Below are 19,982 nucleotides of genomic sequence, written 5' to 3'. Positions count from 1 at the left end.
CGGAGGGAAGAAATCATCACAGTGACATCTATTCAATTTTCAATTCAATTTTATTTATAGAGCGCCAAATGACAGCAACAGTCACCTCAAGGCGCTTTATATTGTAAGGTATACTTACAAAGAAAACCCCAACAATCATATGACCCCCTATGAGCAAGCACTTTGGCGACAGTGGGAAGGAAAAACTCCCTTTTAACTGGAAGAAACCTCCAGCAGAACCAGGCTCAGGGAGGGGCGGCCATCTGCTGCGACCGGTTGGGGAGGGGCAAGGAAAACAGGATAAAGACATGCTGTGGAAAAGAGACAGAGGTTAATAACAAGTATGATTCAGTGCAGAGAGGTCTATTAAACATAGTGGGTTAAGAAGAAACACCCAGTGCATCATGGGAATCCCCCGGCAGCCTAATGCTGGGCATACACTGTGCGCTTTTTGGCCCATTTTGAGCCGATTTTTCAGTCGTGCGTCCCGAGTTTGGCCTTAATCGTGTGTCGTGCATCGTCTACATGGGGTAACGAGAAGCGATTAACGCCTCACAACCAGCTCCCGATCATCAATCGTTTGCTCGTAAGAAAATCAAACCTGTTTGAAATCCTGTCGGCCGTCCCGAGGGTGTCACCGCAGCGTCTCACACTGCCCACGCGCAAACGCAGAAACGAGACTGAAAAGACGGAGTCGAACGGCAGTGCGGCGTGTGATCTGGACACAAGCGATGGCACAAACTTCTCACCCCTGCGAGTCAATCAGTTTGAGCAGGAGCTGAATAACGCGACTTGCACAGTGTATGCCCAGCTTATTGCAGGAGGATTCAGGGTCACCTGAGTAGGCCATCAGCCTACTAAAAGGATACTGAAGAAACCCGTCGAAATAGTCTTAGTCTTCATCACTGCTGCTGGTGGACTCATTTGAGCACCTCCGAAATTTGCAAACAGGCAAGTATTCCTCTTCTTCCTCAAAGTCCTCTCGGGAACGCTTCCTCGAGCCTCCAGCTTCATGGTTGTCAAGCTCTTCGTGTGCATCTTCAAAAAGTCCATCACTGCTGCTCTCAGAGTGATCGTACACAGCTGAGCTGGTCCCCGAATCAGAGTTTGCAAGCCTGGATTTTTTGCTATTACGCTCTTCTTCGTCTGCATCTTCCTCTCTGGACCTTTTCGTGGATCCACCAGGCTGCGGTTCTTCTTCTGTTACCTGCTGATTGATGTCCTCATCGGCAATATTACCAACATGAGGACAGCCCTCGCTATCAGTGTCACAAGCAGAGAAGAAGTCAGAGTCGTCATCAGAAAACTCCTCGCTCCATCTGATTCTTTTGTTTGGTTCCACGTCTTCTTCATCCATCTCTCTAGACCTCCTCCTGGATACACCTGGCTGAGGGTCCTCTTCTGGGATGTACTGGTGAACATCCACACAGTCTTCAAATGCCTCATCAGAATCCTCATTTTCAACGCCAACAACAACAACAGCATTATGATCCTCATGCTGTTCATTGTTGTCAGCATTGGCATTATTGTCCCTCACATTCATATTGTGAATGTTGACATTATTGTCATTGGCATTGTGAAGGTAATCATCATGTTGTTCCACTAATACATCTATTAGCTCATCCAGCCTCCAAAAAGTATCATTGAGAAGAAAATAAAGATCGAACAGGAAGCCCCGGAGTCCACCGATAGGTTCGAAAGCTGGTCCATTAACTGGTCCATTAACTGGTTCATTAGCTGGTTCCTGATCTCCACTTGCAAACCTTTGTGGGTTAACCTGTCGGCCTGCAAGATCATGTAATCTTTTAATTAGCATTCATAGCTATCTGCTGAAAATCTGTTTTTCATCAATTTCAAGACTGAGCACATGTGCTTACCGTTACGGTTATTTTGTGATCCATCTCCTCTTCCACTCATTTTGACTACAAGGAGCACAAAACAACAATGATCAGTAAACCTCAACTCAGAGTGTTCAGAGAATTTGCTTTTTTTGTGATGACTTTAGGCTGCGTCCGAACGTACACGGCTATGTTTGAAAACGCACGTTTTCCTTTTTCGTTTAAAAAAAATCCAGTCCACATGTGCAGTTTTGAGAAAATATCTCCTTCCGCATGTAAACGCTAAAAACAAAGTGAAACGCTGTCAAGAACACGCCAAATCTTAACCGTGTAGAAATGTTGGCCAATCAGAAGTCTAGAAGCCTGGGTGGGAAAACCTCACAAAACCTTACGTACTTCTGAAAAGTTTTTGTCTTTTTCTGGAAAAGCAGCTAATTTTGTGTTACTTTCACGTGCCTTCATCGTTTCAAATGTTAATAACTAAAGACAGCATTTTGGCTGGAACAGACTCACAACTTTGGAATGGACAAAATGCATACAGCAAACATAAATGTCATTTTTTAAATTACATTTATTCCAAACCGACGTCAGGATTTGGGTTGTGAGAGCGTCTGTGTTGAATGTAGAAGCCACGTTTGATGCGCACTCTGATGCCTCTGTGTGGCACAGTAACTGTGTGTGTATATGTCAGCGTGTAAAAACTGCAGATACTAAGATTAACAGACACAGTATGTTGTCCACATCCGCCATTGTAGAAATTGATCTCATGTAAACACTAACGTGGCCACAGCGTGACGTCAACAGCGGCGCACGCTTTTGACATTGCCTGAGTAAATGTCCGATTTCCTCGTCCACATCTAAACACAAAAACGTCGTTTTCAAAAATCTCCACCCTGGCAGGAGTTTTTAAAAATCTCACCTTTCAGTGACTCAATCTGCTGTTTAGGTGTGGACGAAACTGCGCTTTCAAAAACAGCCGTGTACATGATGCCAACAGGCTGAACAAACTGATTAGAAAGGCTGGTTCTGTCCTGGGGGTCAGACTTGAGAACCTGGAGGAGGTGTCTGAGAGGAGAATGCTAAAAAAGCTTGTTTCTATCATGGACAACCCCTCCCACACCATGCACGCCCCCATGATGGACCATCGGAGCAAACGCAGCAGAAGACTCATTGCCCTGAAATGCAGAACTGACCGCCACAGTAAATCCTTTGTGCCGGTGGCAAAAAGACTGTATAACTCTTCCTCACTCTGTAGGTGATTTTCCTGAGACGATTACCAATGTTATTCTGTTCCCTTCCAGACCGTGCAATATTACCCAACAGTACCTTATTGAATATGTGTTTCATCCCCCATCATACGCTGCTACTCCCTTTATTCTATTGCACAATACTTTGTCACTTTCTAGAATTGCCTGCACTGATAGTTAAGTTATTTATTCACCAGGATATAGTTATATATATTACTTCGTTAGAGTTATCCGATACTATGTCTTGCACTATCCTACTGTATATTACTGTACACTACTATTCTTATTGTATATATTGTATATCTTATATCTTATTCATCTGTTCCTCTGTCTCTCCTGCTGCTTTGAGCATGTACATGACAAAAGAATTTCCCTCAGGATATATAAAGTTATTCTTATTCTTACATGTGGACGCAGCCTCAGTTTCTCAGAAATTCGAATAGTTTGTTTGAGAACAAAACTTAAGTCTTCTCCATTTTCCTAAATGAAGAAAATAATCTCAGAAATAATCGTGTTAAAAAGAGCTTCTGTCACTCAAAGATATGATTAAGAACATTTTCTCATTTATGTATAATTTGTCAAATATTACATCAGTTAAGTCTTCATTTGTTTTCTTGAATAATAGATCCACATCATCCTCTCTATGATGGAAAATATAGTCTAGTCTTGCACAATGTAAAGTACATAAATACTGTCCTGGCAGGCAGGAAAATCAGGCTTTATATTTAAGTAAATGATCTTAAGTTTATAAACTGAAATGTGAGCTTACTTTAGTCCTTGGTAAATTACAGAGCAGTTAATCCTCAGGGAAACGTCGAAATGTCACTAAATAGTGGTTTGCTTTCATACGGTTGCAGTGTCTCTTCAGTTTTGTGTTCATATGCTGATGTTTTCATTCAAAACATGCTTAAATGCTGTGATGTCATTTTAGCAGCAAAGACTGTGGAATGTGCAGAGATTCTTTTTACATCAAGTTCTTTGCTCAGAGTTTGATATCTTTTAAATGGAGACAAAAAAACAGACAGAAGTGAATCTAAAAGACTAAAGCAGTCAATGTGTTATTATTTTTATTTATTCTAATAGTTCCTGTAAAGTTCTACTCTAAGAGATTCATCTTGGCCTTCATGCAGGATTAAAGCTCAATATAAAACATTTCTTTATGGTTGTTAGGCAAAGTTATCAAACATATATCCACTAATATGGTCTCATTCTTGCTCTGCTCCCTAATTTTTCCCTGGAGGCATTGCTATGGCAACAAAACAACATGTTCCAAACAACAACAACCGAGCTGTTTCCAGAGCTTAATATTTAACATGTCTTTGTTATAAACTTTATTTGTACAAATCTGTGATGTTGATGTGCACAACGTGGGATTTAGACCTCGGAGGGTTAATCAACAAATCACGAAAAATTAGCTTTAAATTTCTGTTCATGACGGTGCAGATTTCTGACATGTTGTGTACTTTAAGCATTTAACAATTTGATTGTTTTCTAATAAAAACTGTGTGAAACTCAAGTTAGACCTGTGTTTGTAAATGGACCGCCCCATGTTGTGTAGCTTCCTGGATTTTATACTTATTGGGTAGGGGTGTAAGGATACTCGTATCGATATTGAACCATTCGATACAGTGCTTTCGGTTCGGGACGCATATGTATCGAACAATACAACATTTTTAATTTATTTTATCAACTTTTCTCCCGACGATGTTGTCTGTGTTGAGCGCTCAGTGGATCTGCGTTTGACTACTATGCCTAGGCTGCACTGTCGAGTGCAGATCCACTCAGCGCAGCGCAAGCTAGCGAGACAGAAGCTAAGCTCGTTGCAACATGGCAAATTGAACCTCCCCCACCCTCATTCAGATCTGGCGTTTGGAACTATTTTGGTTTTCATGTGACGTATGACCCTGAAGGTAAGCATGGACTAAAGTAAAACAGTATGTTGGATGTGCCAGCAATGCTCAATTACATGGGTGGGAACTACTGCGTTAGCGCAGTTAGCTCGTTAACGTGTTGGCCGTCCAGCCCCACGCACGGGGCGATCCGCGGTAGCTCGTTAACGGAGATTTGCCGTGTTGTGGCGTTAACGTCATTTCAGATTAACGCTGACAGCACTAGTGGGAACACAACGAATATGACTGCACATTTACTCCGACATCATCCTCGTGCAAAGACAAGTGGAAGCAGACAAAAACAACAAGCACGCATGCTACAAACTTTACCCGAGTCATTTAGACAGCCGTTAGCACATGATTCTCCTTATGGGGACCTGATATGTTTAATATGCTGCTGAGAATATAGCCCAGAAGAAGCGTATAGTAGAGCTTTTATTTTGGAAAGAGACATTTCTCTGTAATAAACTCTCTTTTCCAAAGATGAGGGATTTCTCCATCAGATAGATTAATTATTTTATTACTTTGTTGTTTCAGCAACATTACATTTAAAAACTGTACGTTTGAGTTAAAATATATATTTATAATTTTAATAAATGACAAATTAAAAAAGCATGAACATTTTTTTTGTATCGAAAAAATATCGAACCGTGACACCAAAGTATCGAACCGAACCGAACCGTGAACTTTGTGTATCGTTGCACCCCTATTATTCCGCCTGGTCGTGGAACACTGGACCAGCTCTTTATCCTCTCAAGGATACTTGAGGGTGTATGGGAGTTTGCCCAACCAGTCTGTGTGTTTTGTGGACTTGGAGAAGGCATTCCACCGTGTCCCTCGGGGTGTCCTGTGGGAGGTGTTGCGGGAGTATGGAGTGTCTGGCCCATTGCTACGGGCCATTCGATCCCTATACAACCGTTGCAAGAGCTTGGTTCGCATTGCCGGCAATAAGTCGGACTCGTTCCCGGTGGGTGATGGGCTCTGCCAGGGCTGCCCTTTGTCACCGATTCTGTTCATAATTTTTATTGACAGGATTTCTAGGCGCAGCCAAGAGGGCTTTCACTTCGGTGGCCTCAGAATCTCATCTCTGCTTTTCGCGGATGATGTGGTTCTGTTGACTTCATCGGGGGATGGCCTCCAGCTCGCACTGGAGCGGTTCGCAGCCGAGTGTGAAGCAGCGGGAATGAGGATCAGCACCTTCAAATCTGAGGCCATGGTTCTCAGCCGGAAAAGGGTGGAGTGCCCACTCCGGGTCGGGGATGAGTTCCTGCCCCAAGTGGAGGAGTTCAAGTATCTTGGGGTCTTGTTCGCGAGTGATGGGAGAAGGGAGCCGGAGATCGACAGATGGATTGATGCTGCAGCTGCAGTGACACGGACGCTGCACCGGTCCGTCGTGGTGAAGAGAGAGCTGAGTGTAAAAGCGAAGCTCTCAATTTACCGGTCGATCTACGTCCCTACCCTCACCTACGGTCACGAGCTGTGGGTAGTGACCGAAAGAACGAGATCGCGGATACAAGCGGCAGAAATGAGCTTCCTCTGAAGGGTGGCTGGCCTCTCCCTTAGAGATAGGGTGAGAAGTTCAGCCATCCGGGAGGGGCTCAGAGTAGAGCTGCTGCTGCTCCACATCGAAAGGAGCCAGCTGAGGTGGTTCGGGTATCTGACAAGGATGCCTCCTGGGTGCCTTGTTTTGCTCATTTGCGGTTTATTTGACACCTCAAACATTTAGTAAATAATTAAGCAAATACAAGTAAACTGCAATAAATTACAGGTTGTAAGAAAATAAACGACTAACTCTTTTACGCTACGTCCACTCCTACACGGGTATTTTTGAAAACACAGCTGTTTCGTCCACACGTAAACGGTGTTTCGAATCACCGAAAACTGACATTTTTTTAAAACTCTTTTTTTTGCGTTTACGTGTGATGAGGAATACAGAGTTCATCATGCAACGTCAAAGGTATGTTCCTTTTTTCATGTCACGCTGTGCGCCACGTTATTGTTTACATGATGAATTGCAGAATGGCAGATAAACAGTATTTTGTCTCTATCTTCAGGTTTTACGTGCTTACTTATACACATTCAGTTACTGTCCCTCTATTTAGAGGCAGAGGCGTCACGGTGTGATTATTTTACATGTAGTTGTTTTTTCCTGTGTAATAATATTCAACATTGCTATCAATACATTTTCCAAAAATGCCTCTCTGTGCAAAATGGGTTTAAAAACATAAACAGCTGTGGGATACTGTCGGTCCGTGATCTGAACAGCTCAGCGCTGCTCCCCACGAAGGGAAAACCAATCCTGCAGGGAGACCTACCTCTGCACGTGTGCAGGTGAAACCAAAGGGAAGATTTGCTTCACCATATTTTCTAGTCTTTGGCTTAGAATGAAGTTGGTTTGGAAACATATTCAGCGATGCTTCATCTCCTGCTTTGCGTTTGTGTGGGCGCCCCGTGCTAGCAGTGTCCAAGCGTTGTTTGTTTTTTTTTTTCCACCCTTTTCATACTGCGCCCCCCCCCCCCCCCCCCCCCCCCCCCCCGCCCCCGCCCTCCCTTCTTGGTTTGCAACCAATGTTAAGGCGCATTACCGCCCCCTGGCTCACAGCTCAGTGGACATTTAGATGAGAAAATATTGACACATTTAAGGAAAATACTAATAAAATACAAATAAACAAAATAAATGTTTATTAAGAAATTTTGATAGGAAATTGCTTAATTTTAGAAATGTTTTTGCTCTTTTTTGCTCTATCAAACAGTTGTTTTCTTTTAGAATCATTCCTCTTAGCAGTAGGATTTACATGAAAAGAGAAACAAATTAAGTTTGAGTGAAAATGTAAATTTTTTGCACTCTCTGGTCAACTGACTCAGTGAATCAAATGACTCAAAAAACCCGATTCACTTTGGTGAGTGACTCATTAAAACTCAATTCTGTAAAAAGAATCAAATTTACCATCACTAGTACTGGGGAGCGAAAACCTTACACTTGGTGATAATCTAGTAAATTTGTATTTCTCTGCGTTTATGCTTATTTGTTGAAAGGCTTTGAGGAAAATCCCTGTCATAGAGAGCTGCAGTCTGGCCTAACTTGTCGAACAATAGGGATTGCTTTCGTTCCAGTTAATAAGTTAGTTGTTTTTTGTATTTTTTAAAATCCCAATCAATGTGGATTAATGAGAAGAGTTTTTGTTTGTTTGTATCTTTGCCAGGTTCGATCTCCTCTCAGTCCTCTCACTTCATCTTGCGCTTCTTTACTCTCCTGGCCTCAGGGGCGGTCTTAGCCTGTTTGGTGCCCTGGGCGAAGACTCGCTCTGGAGCCCCCCATCCCATCACACACACCCCACACACATACACATAAAACATATAAGGTTTGTACATAAACATATTTTATTATAAAAACTGTTGTTGGAACCATCATCATCATCATCATCATCATCACCTTTTTTTTATAAAGCACTTTAAAACAACCACAGCTGACATAGGAACTATATGATAAAATTACATAAGATATAAATAAAAGCCAAATAAAAGAAAAATTAAAAATAATTAAGGAAATAACTAATTTCATTACAAGAGAAAACTAAGCCTCACTGAGGTTAAAAGCCAAAGATTAAAAGTGGGTTTTAAGACGTGATTTAAAAGTAGAATGGACTGATTCTTATACAGCACTTTTCAACTCTCACGGAGTACTCAAAGCGCTCTATACAACATGCCTCATTCACACAAGCACTTTATCTACACTTAGTGCTTTCTAACAACATTCATACTCCGATGGATGCATCGGAGAGCAAGTTTGGGTTAGTATCTTGCCCAAGGATACTTGGCATGCAGACTGGAGAAGCCAGGGATCAAACCACCAACCTTGCAATCAGTAGGTGACCAGCTCTACCTCCTGAGCTACAGCCACCAGACAGTGAAGGGGCCACTCTAACGTGCAAGGACCCAAGACAGAAAAGGCCCCGCCCCCTCTGAGTTTCCTCCTGGATCTCTGTACTTTTCTACCTTTTTCTAACTGCTATATGTTTTTCCATGCAAAGTCTTCCTAAACTGTGTTCCTTTGTATGAGTGTTGACTTTCTGTATGTATGTACAGTTTTATAACCTAGACATGCTTCTCTGTTTAGGCAATCTTATTTACCATCACAACCTTCATCACAGAGCCACTGAAGTACTTCGGTCAGGGATTCAGTGAATTTCTTCGAGTGCTCCTCAAAGATCTTCCGCTTACCCTGCAGATCCCAGTCCTGCTCGCTACCATGCCTGCTACTGTGGTAAAAACTGTTACCTTATTCACATTATAGAGCTTTCTATAGATGGATAAGATTAATAGAACAGGTCTCTGTCCAGACGAGCGCAGTCCTAGGAACAGAAAAGATGCTGCACAGCACCTTCAAGCTCCAAGGCCTTTTTTCTGTATATCTTCTTCAGGTGATTGTGTATGCAAGTGTGCAAGCAGCCTTCCAGAATGGCATCATGGCACTTTTAGGCCGCCCACAAAGGGATCCACCAGAGATGCTGCACTACTCAGACCTGAGCTCCCGAAGAAGTCGATGATGACGATGACTTCTTGGTTGTTCCTATGGAAAGTACCAGTGAGTATGACAATGAGATCGTCAACATGCATGAACAAAACATACACAAACCCCAGACACTTATCATCATGATCTTAATGTTGTACATATATATTTCCTTATTTATGCACATTTTGCATCCAGGACAGTTGACAGAGCTCATCTTATGGCCTAAGTTTGGAGCCCTCCAAAGGAACTATACATTTGCCAGTCTGTACATAATTATCCAATATAAATAGTTTGCCTGTCAGTTTTTAAGTGCTAAAACTCTTCTTAAATGCATCTTTGGGCTCAGGGTTGACTCTTTAGTCTGCCATCTTTAGAAAGAATTTCAGTCTGTGATGTTGCAAATTTGAGGCTGTTTTTGATGGATCTGTCAAGCACAAACCCCTCGCTGGAACAATCAGAGACAATTCTACTACAGTGGCAAAAAGCATTGGACACGAGGCAGAGCTCTTTGTGTGATCTCGTGCGAGAACTGTGACGAGCGCTGCTCCTGACACTCGAACCCCTGTCACTCGTAGTTAGCTCACCCGTAGCACTGGTCTTTATTGTGGTTACATGAATATGCATAGTCTCATTAACATATGACGTCCTACAAAGGCATACGTGTGAACAAAGAGTACCGTCTGTGTGTATGTGTAGGTATGCGTGTATGTGTCAAGATGTGACCCTGTGAACGACTCCCCAAAGCTGGTGCCAGGAGTCCAGCGGTCCACCAAAACAAAGGGCTCTTATACTTAAACAGATACAGAGTAGGTGACCTCCTATACCATAAATCAGTAAGAGAAGGTACGACCTCTCTCATGACCTTAGGATGTGGGTATGCCAGAGTGCTCTGGGAGGCACACACAGTCTTTGCAGACTGCTTAGGATCAGACATCCTATCAATATGCAATTGATTATATAACTCTAAGCATATATGAGTGAATGTTTCTAAGCATAAATGACAATCCAACAATATAAACCTAACAGTTTTTATGCTCACTGTGCGCCCCCTGTTGCATGGCAGTGTACATTGATAATGATGCTCCATCCACTGGCACCCATCCATTTTGGCGTTGCACCTCTCAGCTCTTTTTGTAACCTCATGAGTTGCGCTGCTGCTGCCACAGCATTTAAATAACCTTCCAACAAAAGTGATCTTAAATTAAATAACATACACCATTGCATCTCAGCATTATTTTAATGTGCCTACAACCTTTTTGAGATGTCAGTCATCAAAACTAAATTAAGCACGAGCCTACAAACTTAAATTGCACTCACTTGGTAAAAATGGTAAATGGCCTGTATTGTATAGCGCTTTACACATTCAGTCATCCACCCATTCACACACACATTCACACACTGCATCACGTGGTTGTACAGTAAAGCGATTCCTTTTATGGTCACGTCTGTTAGGCTGTTTTGTTTTGTTCCCGCCTCACCCTGTTAAACTACCTTTAAGGCCACGTGTGAGTCAGTGAGGCCGAAGCTGCTTTGTAGTTGAGCCTTAAACTTAGCTACCATTGCTAGCTATAGGTGTCCACCTATGCTTGTTTTCACTGTAAAGGAATTAACACTGGATAAGAGTCTGTCTTCTCCCAGGCAGGATGCTCCTCATTGCTTTGTTGTGCAACCTGTTGCTCACTGCCGTGGGCCATCAGGAGGAAAGCGAGTGGGTCAACCCTTACGACATGATCATGTATGATGCTACGACCAAAGTGATGAGAAAGCCTACTGAGGTTGGGAGATTTTTACTCTGAGTATTGTGAAGATGTTGTGTTGTCCAGCTCTGACACTTAGTTTGTATGTGTGTTTGCAACGCAGCCAGCAAGCTGTGACAATCAGGCCACTGAAAGACGAGAGTACAATCAGGACTCCAGCAAGACGGAGCCAACGCCCTGCAACAAGCAAGTGGAGGACTTAGAGAGACAGGTTGGTGTTTAGAGGTTTTAAATAGGAAAAACTATTTTTCAAATTGTCTAATTATACACCTCCAGGCTTATCAATTTGTTCTAACTTGTACACAAAACATGAACGTCAACCATGTCTAAAAAGGCCATTTAAGTAAGGTGAACTCAATGTCATGTACAAGAAACCGGTTTTACATGTTTTGAGCTGTAGTCTGTTAGAACAGTGTTTCCCAACCCTTTAGTGCCACGTTACAGAGAAAAATCACAACACCAAATAAAAATGTCACAAAAGTTTATTTCTTATAATATATATTTAAAATCTACTCTTAATTTACGTAGTGTGAAACTTGTGCCTGTTTAGTTGAACACAAAGCTGATATTCTTGCAGGAGTTGAAGGAAGACACACGAAGATCTTCTTCAACAGTCCTGAGTCTGTGTTTTGGTTTTTTCTTGTCTTGATAGCCATCATGTTTATAAAACCCATAGATGGGTTGTGGAGGAAGGAAGCAGAACTGAAATAACACGGGCGGTTGCCCGGGGCGGCATCGTGGTGGGGGGCGGCATCACGGGCATCTGCAAAAAAAAAAACCCCAAACAAACAAAAAAAAATGCTCGTACTCATGCTGCCCCGACATCAGCCAGCGCGTATTGGGAATGTCATAGGCACCAATCGGTTTTCTATCGCCCATTTGCTGGGAGTAAGGGCGCCCTCCGTTTGCGAGGTGCGCCTGCTGCTGGCGGCACAGGGAGGAGAGGGCGGGGCGGCGGGGGATTCTCTGGCTGGCTGGAGCAGCGTCTAATAACCAACTCGCAAAATAACACAAAATAAAAACAAAACAACAAACACGAAAACACCAGACATCATGATACAGACTTATAATTTGCACCGATGTTTTTTCGACACGTGAAAAGTGAGCGTGAGTAACAATTTAAAACAATTTAAAATTTATATTTTACAGTTTGATGATTTAAAGTCTCACACACAACCCGTCGAAAGGGGAGGGGGCCCTGCTGCTTCCAAATAGAGCACATTTCATTCATAATGATGTAAATTATGTATTCATGATCTGAATCCTGGGTTGTGAAGAAATGCAGAAATAAACCTTAGACAAAGTGAATCTGTGAACTAAGGTGTAGGTGTGTTAGATCATGTTGTGGTGATCCTCGAGTTGGGGGATTTGTGTTCATACTGGAGTGCAACATTAAAACCAAGATGGACAAGAAAAGTTCAAAGCCATCAGCTGCTCAGTTTAGAAAAAAGAGAAAAGAAGAGGAGGAGAAACGAGCAAAAGATGCAGGTAAGCAGATGTGTGATTGGATGATGGCAGGTCATCCTGAAACAATCAGAATCAGAATACTTTATTAATCTCTAAGGAAATTATGTGGGTTACAGTTGCTCCAAGAAGAAATGGTAAAAATAGTAACAGTAACAGACTAAACTCCAAAATACATTATGTTACAGATTTTAATATTAATTAGTTATTGTCAATTGTTGATTTGTTCTGTTCTCATTGTATGACGAATTATGATGGCTGTTTGGTAGCTGTTTGCATGTAATGCATACTCTCTCTCTCTTCATATGTGTGTGTTTCTCTGGTGAAGTTCAGTGTGGTTCCGACAACAGTTTTATGTTCATGTACAATCCTTAATATGTTTTATGTGTGTGGGGGGGGGGGAGTGTTCACCCGGGGCGCCAAACAGGCTAGGACCGCCACTGCTTGGAACCTTGGCACTGTTTGACAGTTTTTCAGCAGCAGGCACAGTGGAATTGGCTTGGTTGGTTCTCCGGTACTTGTGAATCTAATGGCAAGATGAGTTTCATTGTATTATCTTGAGCTCTCCTTTTGTTTTTTTTCTGACCACTGCTCATGCCTTCAGGGCCTTCATCTGAGTCTTCTCCAGGACTCAGGTCACATTCACTACTTTTTTATTTTCAGATATTTATCCATCGCTATTACCTGCGGCCCTTGGCAACCCTCTTAATTTGTGCAGGATGTTGCACTGCCCTCTAGTGGAAGAGAATGGAACTTTTCTGCCTATTACTACATGCTGCTCCCTTAGAATACCCATCTGGTGAAATTGGATAATCTTCCATGGCACACCTGATGATTTCTCATGGCATACTTCTGTGGGGCTGCACAGTGGTTTGGAAATGCTGTGCTATAACATCATCTGTGGGCAGACAGTGGTTCTGCCTGACTTTGGTACATGTCAGCTGACTGTGACAGGAAGATGGCGCCTTTCTTCGGCTCGACGTCTACCTGCCTACGCTGTATTGTATGTTATGTTTTTATATCAGCCCTGACGTTTAATATATGGAGCTATGCTGCTGTGATTTACGACCGTTCTTCCTTGCTCCACATCAAAGAGTCTATGGAACGTCTTTATGATGACTGGGACAGTTATAGAAAAACTTTCCCCCCACCATTTGTGCAATCTTCCACCTCACCGGATTACTTCTTGCTACTGGCGAAACGTGCCCTAAGCAATTCCAAGAAGAAATCGAGGAAAAGAGGCTGTAGGGCCGGCATCCAGGTACACATCAAACGAGCCTACAGATCGGAGATCTCCCGACTCGTCTGGAGGCGTCCCCGGTTTCTGCTACCAGTTACCCTTCCGGATTTGATTGGAAACACGTACTTGCAGCCACTACAGCGTGGATCCTACCCATCTGATGCTCTGGATTTTGCCGACTATCCCCCCACCACTGCGCCCTCACAGCCCGCATCGCACAACCGGTGGTTGGCCCCGCCGGTTCCGTGGCGCTGCTGGAGACCTCGCGTGCGGACACGGTGTTTGCTGTCAATTCCACTCCGACAAGCTGATGGGAAACCTGCGCTGCCAGCTTTTAATCGGATTGCGCTCTTGAACGCCCGCTCCATCGCAAACAAATCCTTCTCTCTGAATGAGCTCTTCACAAGGAAAAGCCTGGACTTTCTGTTTCTCACCGAAACATGGCAGAGGGATGGCGAATTTGTTCACCTAAACGAACTGCGTCCTGCAGACTGCTCTTACTTGGGCGCCCCCCGTTTAGGTCGCCGTGGTGGAGGTCTTGCCGTTGCCTTTAAGGACAGTTTCATCTGCAGAGGTATGCAAACTGAAAACTATTCTTCCTTTGAGTCGCAAACAATTAAGGTGGGCTCTACGAACATATTTTATTGTGTTTTAGTCTATCGCCCTCCTGGCCCTGCTACTGAGTTCTTAAAGGATTTTATGGACTTCTTATCTTCTATTATCAAGCTGGAGAAAGTTTTAATTCTTGGGGATTTTAACATTCATATTGATGATGCCTCATCTAACTCTGCAGCTGAACTTCTATCTATATCTGAGTCTTTTAACTTTGTCCAACATGTCTCTGGTCCAACCCATTTAAAAGGTCATACCTTGGACCTTGTTTTTTCCTTGGGCCTCAACATTGGCAATGTGTTTGCTGAGGATGTACATTTGAGTGACCATAATTGTATCTTTGTTGAACTTAATTTTAGCTCTAAACAGACGCCTGTGAAGTTAAAAACTCATAGACGCATAATAACTGAGACTACTGCTGAGAGGTTCTCCATTATGTTTGACAGGTCTCCACTTTTTACCGGAAACGATGTAAATGTTCTTATTCAGTCTTTTAATAGGGAATGCACATCCATTTTGGATCAAGTGGCACCTATTAAAACAAGCTCGGCTTTACAAAAGAAGACATGCCCTTGGATAAATGAGACTATCTTAAACTTAAGGAGAATATGCCGCAAAATAGAACGACTATGGAAGAAAACCAAACTTGACGTACACAGGCTCCATCTTCGAGATCTCATGCTCTCCTTAAATGACACAGTGAAAACTGTTAGATCTGAATATTTTTCTAGGCTCATAACAAAAAACAAGAGAAATCCCAAGTTTCTTTTTGACAAAGTTAGTGCTATTGTCTCCCCAGATGTGGTACCTTTAGATGTACACTCTAAAGTAGATAGTAATAAACTCCTCCGATTTTTTGTTGATAAGATTAACGACGTCAATGCTAAAATTTCCCCAAAGCTTTCTTGTTCTCCGAGTCAGGCACTCCCATTGTACTCCTGGTCAACTTTTACAACTGTAACATATGAGGAAATAGCAGCCCTGGTTGACAAAATGAAGCCATCCTCAAGCCCCTCAGACATTATCCCCACTAAGCTTTTTATTAATGCCTTTGACACCATTGGTCCTTGGGTTGTGAACCTTTTTAATGTTTCTCTTCAGACTGGGGTGTTCCCCAGCGTTTTTAAACATGCCATTGTGGAACCAAGGCTCAAAAAACCCAACCTGGACCCAACACTACTTCAAAATTTAAGACCTATCTCCAAACTCCCATTTATGTCAAAACTCCTTGAGAAGGCAGTAGCTGTCCATCTTACGGCATACTTGGAGAAATATAACATCCATGACCGTTTTCAATCTGGGTTCCGTAAATTGCATTCCACTGAGACAGCACTACTGAAAGTAACTAATGATATTATGATGTCAGCAGACTCCGGAGAATACACAGTCCTAGTCTTGTTAGACCTTACCTCAGCCTTTGATACAGTCAACCATACCATCCTGATAAACAGACTGAGAGACCTGGTTGGGATGTCTGGCTCTGTTTTAGACTGGTTTTCATCTTATATATCTGAAAGGAGTTTTAGTGTGTCTGCAAACCAGATCATGTCGGAATCTACAGAGTTGTTGTGTGGAGTTCCTCAGGGCTCTGTGCTGGGACCTATTCTGTTTTTAATATACATTCTTCCTTTAAGTCAGATAATACAGCAGTTTCCTGAAGTATCTTACCATCTTTTTGCTGACGATATTCAGCTATATTATTCGTTTAAGCCTGCTGAAGCTCATAAGCTCTCCAATCTGATTGACTGTTTAACCAACATTAAACAATGGTTGAACAATAACTGCTTACAGCTAAACCCAGACAAAACAGAAACTTTGATTATTGCACCAGGCAGTGCAATACCTGATATTAAACGGCGACTGGGTGACTTAGGTTCCTCCCAGAAACATAACCTTAGAAACTTGGGTGTCATTTTTGATGAAGCTTTTTCTTTGGAGGGACATCTAAATCAGACAGTAAGAACCTGCTTTTTTCACCTGAGGAACATTTCTAAACTTAGATCCATCGTGTCAACAAGTGAACTCGAGATGATAATACATGCTTTTATCTCTACAAGACTTGACTACTGTAACAGCCTGTTTACTTGTCTAAACATGAAAGGGCTATCCCGCCTACAGGTTGTTCAAAACTCTGCAGCGAGGCTACTGACCCGCTCGAACAAGGGTGCTCATATGACCCCTGTGTTAAAGTCGCTGCACTGGCTACCAATCAGATTCAGGTTCCATTTTAAAATTCTAGTTTTAACTTTTAGAGCATTACAGAGACAGGCACCCCCCTACATTGCTGATCTGATTCATACACATACCTCCACTCGTAACCTGAGGTCAGCAAACCAAAATCTTTTAGTGGTCCCCCACACTCGTTTTAAAACCCGAGGGGACCGATCTTTCCAAGCTGTTGCACCCAGATTGTGGAATGCACTTCCCCTATTTCTACGGGGTTTGGACTCAGTGGAGACCTTCAAAAAGCAGCTAAAGACATTTTTATTTCAAAAAGCTTTTAATTAGACCAGGGTTTTCATGGTGTATTTTATGACTGTATTATGTTTTTACCTTGTAAAGCACTTTGTGACATATGTCTGTGAAAGGTGCTATATAAATAAAGTTTACTTACTTACTTACTTACTTAGCAACAAGACTAGGCTGAGACATTTGATGGTGAAGTGTTATTACCGGGCTCAAAGTGTATCGAGAAGATATCATTCAGATCCTTACACCACCAACCAGTCTTAGAAGAGAACCTGGGGTCTTTGCTTTGACTGGGAAATAGGAATTTATTGAGTACAGGCACTTCAGATATTCTGCCTTGCCTTCATTCAGATTGAAGATCATAAGAAGACGATCGAGCTCATCTCACAGCAGCCAACATGCAGCCCAGTGTTCAAGAGATTTCTTAGCAGACTGTTGAAGGCAATACAAGGAGCTGGTGTGGTAGGTGGTCATGTCATGTTTTATGTTGAATTATGAGATTTCAGTCGAACATGTTGTGCTATCATATTTACTCTCTCGTTTAATAATTTTACAAGTGTGGTGGAAAAAAATGTGCAATTTAAGACACTTCTCCCATTTCTCTCCAGCCCAGTGACTCCACAGATGCCTTTTATGATGCCAAACTCAAAATGTCCAAACAAGCCATGGAGGAGATCCAGGCACATCTGGAGAGTGAAGACAGATGTAGACCAGGCGCCCTGGACAATGCCATCAGTCAGATACTTGTGGAGGTTAAACCGCATGATTATGGGGCCTGGAAGTGGCCATTTGAAGACACCTTTGGGGTGGAGCTGCATACATTATTGAAAGTAATCTCAGTCTTTATTACTGTGACTCCACTTTCTCTGGTTAGAGGCCAACTCCCCCCAAATCTCTTGTCTAGTATTGTCTCCATGAACAAGAAGAACTGTCTGTTGATTTCATGTACACTCAGTATGGTTACATGAGAAGTTGTCAGCGCAGATATAAAAACATGTCTGCTGTAGAACATTTTCTTTTTAAACCAAATGTAGCTTTTACCTTTGACCCCCTTCTGTTTTGACTTTTCTTAATGTGTCTGCTGTGTTTTAATGGTTTCTATTTTCTGTAACCACTTAAATTGTTCTCTGCTCCGTTCTCCAGATCGTGTTATTTATCCTGGTTATAGTAGTCATTATCACGCTCCAGCTGCGGACAAAGATCTCCTGGTTTGTGCTGTTCCAACAACTGTTTGCTTTCTGCTTATTCGTCAGTGTTATCTGGAACTGGTTTTACCTGTACAAGGTAAATAGGAGCCCCTGCAGTTTTCAGTGGTTTCAGTTCAACTGTAATTCAGTGTTTTGACTGTAAAATAAGATGTTTTTAATAAATATGTATATTTTGTTCAGATTGCCTTTGCTGAGCATCAAAGTAATATAGTGAAGATGGAGAGTTTCAATGCAAAATGCACTGGAGTGGAGAAAATGGATTGGATTGACAGTTTGAAAGGTATGCCACTGCCAGTGTTGAACAGACATAGCATTGGTATTCTGTGAAAACCTCCTATATCTAAAATATTAACCGGCTGAGAAAAAAACTTATTTTTCCTTTTTATTTTTATTTTTAGAGCGTATTAAATATCATTTTGAAATACATTTCACTGCACAGCCATGAGATGGAGAGGAATTTAACGACAAGTCCCTCTGCAGTCATTGTGCAAAATCTGAAGTCTCAGCTGTTTTAATAGTTTTAGTCTCCAGCATTGCTGTTTTGCACATATTAATCATATTTAGCGCATAACGTCTGCCTAAGCTTAGGCCTGTATTTGATTTCCTGCAGAGTGGTTTAGAAGCACCTGGACTCTTCAAGATGACCCCTGTAAGAGATACTATGAAGTTCTTGTAATTGACCCTCTTTTGTTGGTATCACCAATCAAGGTAGGTCACTCTGTTCAAGTTATTGAGGTCTTGCAGACACATCACTACTAAACACATGATTTAAACTTGTCTACCATTTTGGACATGTGACAAACATGTTGATAGTGAAGGAGTTTGTGAATCAGTTGCCAGACACACAGACCTGGAGACTTGCTCACGACCATGCAACAACCACTAGTTGTGAGCAATGTTCCCTCTAATTTTTCATGTGTCTGAGCGAACACACAAACTCCCTGAGCGTCCCTTGGACCACTGTGAGCAACAACAGACGTGTGCACTGTGGTCACGCCAGCATCTAATCCATCCAAGTTACATGTTTATTTAAATAAGCAAATTACAGCGTTGACTTTCTATATGTATGTACAGTTTTATAACCTAGACATGCTTCTCTGTTTAGGCAATCTTATTTACCATCACAACCTTCATCACAGAGCCACTGAAGTACTTCGGTCAGGGATTCAGTGAATTTCTTCGAGTACTCCTCAAAGATCTTCCGGTTACCCTGCAGATCCCAGCTCACTACCATGCCTGCTACTGTGGTAAAAACTGTTACCTTATTCACATTATAGAGCTTTCTATAGATAAATAAGATTAAAAGAACAGGTCTCTGTCCAGAAGAGCGCAGTCCTAGGAACAGAAAAGATGCTGCACAGCACCTTCAAGCTCTAAGGCCTTTTTTCTGTATATCTTCTTCAGGTGATTGTGTATGCAAGTGTGCAAGCAGCCTTCCAGAATGGCATCATGGCACTTTTACGCCGCCCACAAAGGGATCCACCAGAGATGCTGCACTACTCGCCTCTGTCAGTGCGCCCCAGGACAGCTGTGGCTACAATGTAGCTGCCATTGCCAGTGTGTGAATGTGTGTGTGAATGGGTGAATGACTGACTGTAGTGTAAAGCGCTTTGGGGTCCTGAGTAAAGCACTATACAAATGCAGGCCATTTACTCAGACCTGAGCTCCCAGAAGCGCAGAGTGTCGATGAGGTGACCCACCCCTATTTAAATAATTTTTGTTTAGATTCATCCAGGGGCGATTCTAGGATCAGAGCTTTGGAAGTG

At 42.4% G+C, this 19,982-nt stretch overlaps 2 protein-coding genes across 2 annotated transcripts; one reads left to right on the top strand and one right to left on the bottom strand.

Annotated features, from left to right (window-relative positions):
- Nucleotides 1-469: 469 nt before the first annotated feature.
- LOC148098638 (uncharacterized) lies at nucleotides 470-3,924 on the bottom strand. The gene is made up of 3 exons (XM_087852423.1): nucleotides 3,834-3,924; nucleotides 1,857-1,901; nucleotides 470-1,764 (listed from the first exon to the last, which is right to left on the bottom strand). The coding sequence occupies exons 2-3, from the start codon at nucleotides 1,894-1,896 to the stop codon at nucleotides 872-874; spliced, it is 933 nt and encodes a 310-aa protein (XP_087708549.1). The 5' UTR covers nucleotides 1,897-1,901; nucleotides 3,834-3,924; the 3' UTR covers nucleotides 470-871.
- Nucleotides 3,925-11,109: 7,185 nt separating this feature from the next.
- clcc1 (chloride channel CLIC-like 1) lies at nucleotides 11,110-19,761 on the top strand. Its single transcript, XM_087852885.1, has 9 exons — nucleotides 11,110-11,241; nucleotides 11,327-11,434; nucleotides 17,360-17,470; nucleotides 17,617-17,838; nucleotides 18,152-18,292; nucleotides 18,397-18,496; nucleotides 18,827-18,924; nucleotides 19,322-19,460; nucleotides 19,595-19,761. The coding sequence occupies exons 1-9, from the start codon at nucleotides 11,110-11,112 to the stop codon at nucleotides 19,759-19,761; spliced, it is 1,218 nt and encodes a 405-aa protein (XP_087709011.1).
- Nucleotides 19,762-19,982: the final 221 nt, after the last annotated feature.

Source organism: Neolamprologus brichardi, chromosome 15 (assembly GCF_056152115.1).
Source record: "Neolamprologus brichardi isolate AB-2024 chromosome 15, ASM5615211v1, whole genome shotgun sequence".
Taxonomy (NCBI): Eukaryota; Metazoa; Chordata; class Actinopteri; order Cichliformes; family Cichlidae; genus Neolamprologus; species Neolamprologus brichardi.
The sequence above is the reverse complement of the archived record's forward strand: the minus strand, read 5'-3'. Positions and strand labels throughout refer to the sequence as shown.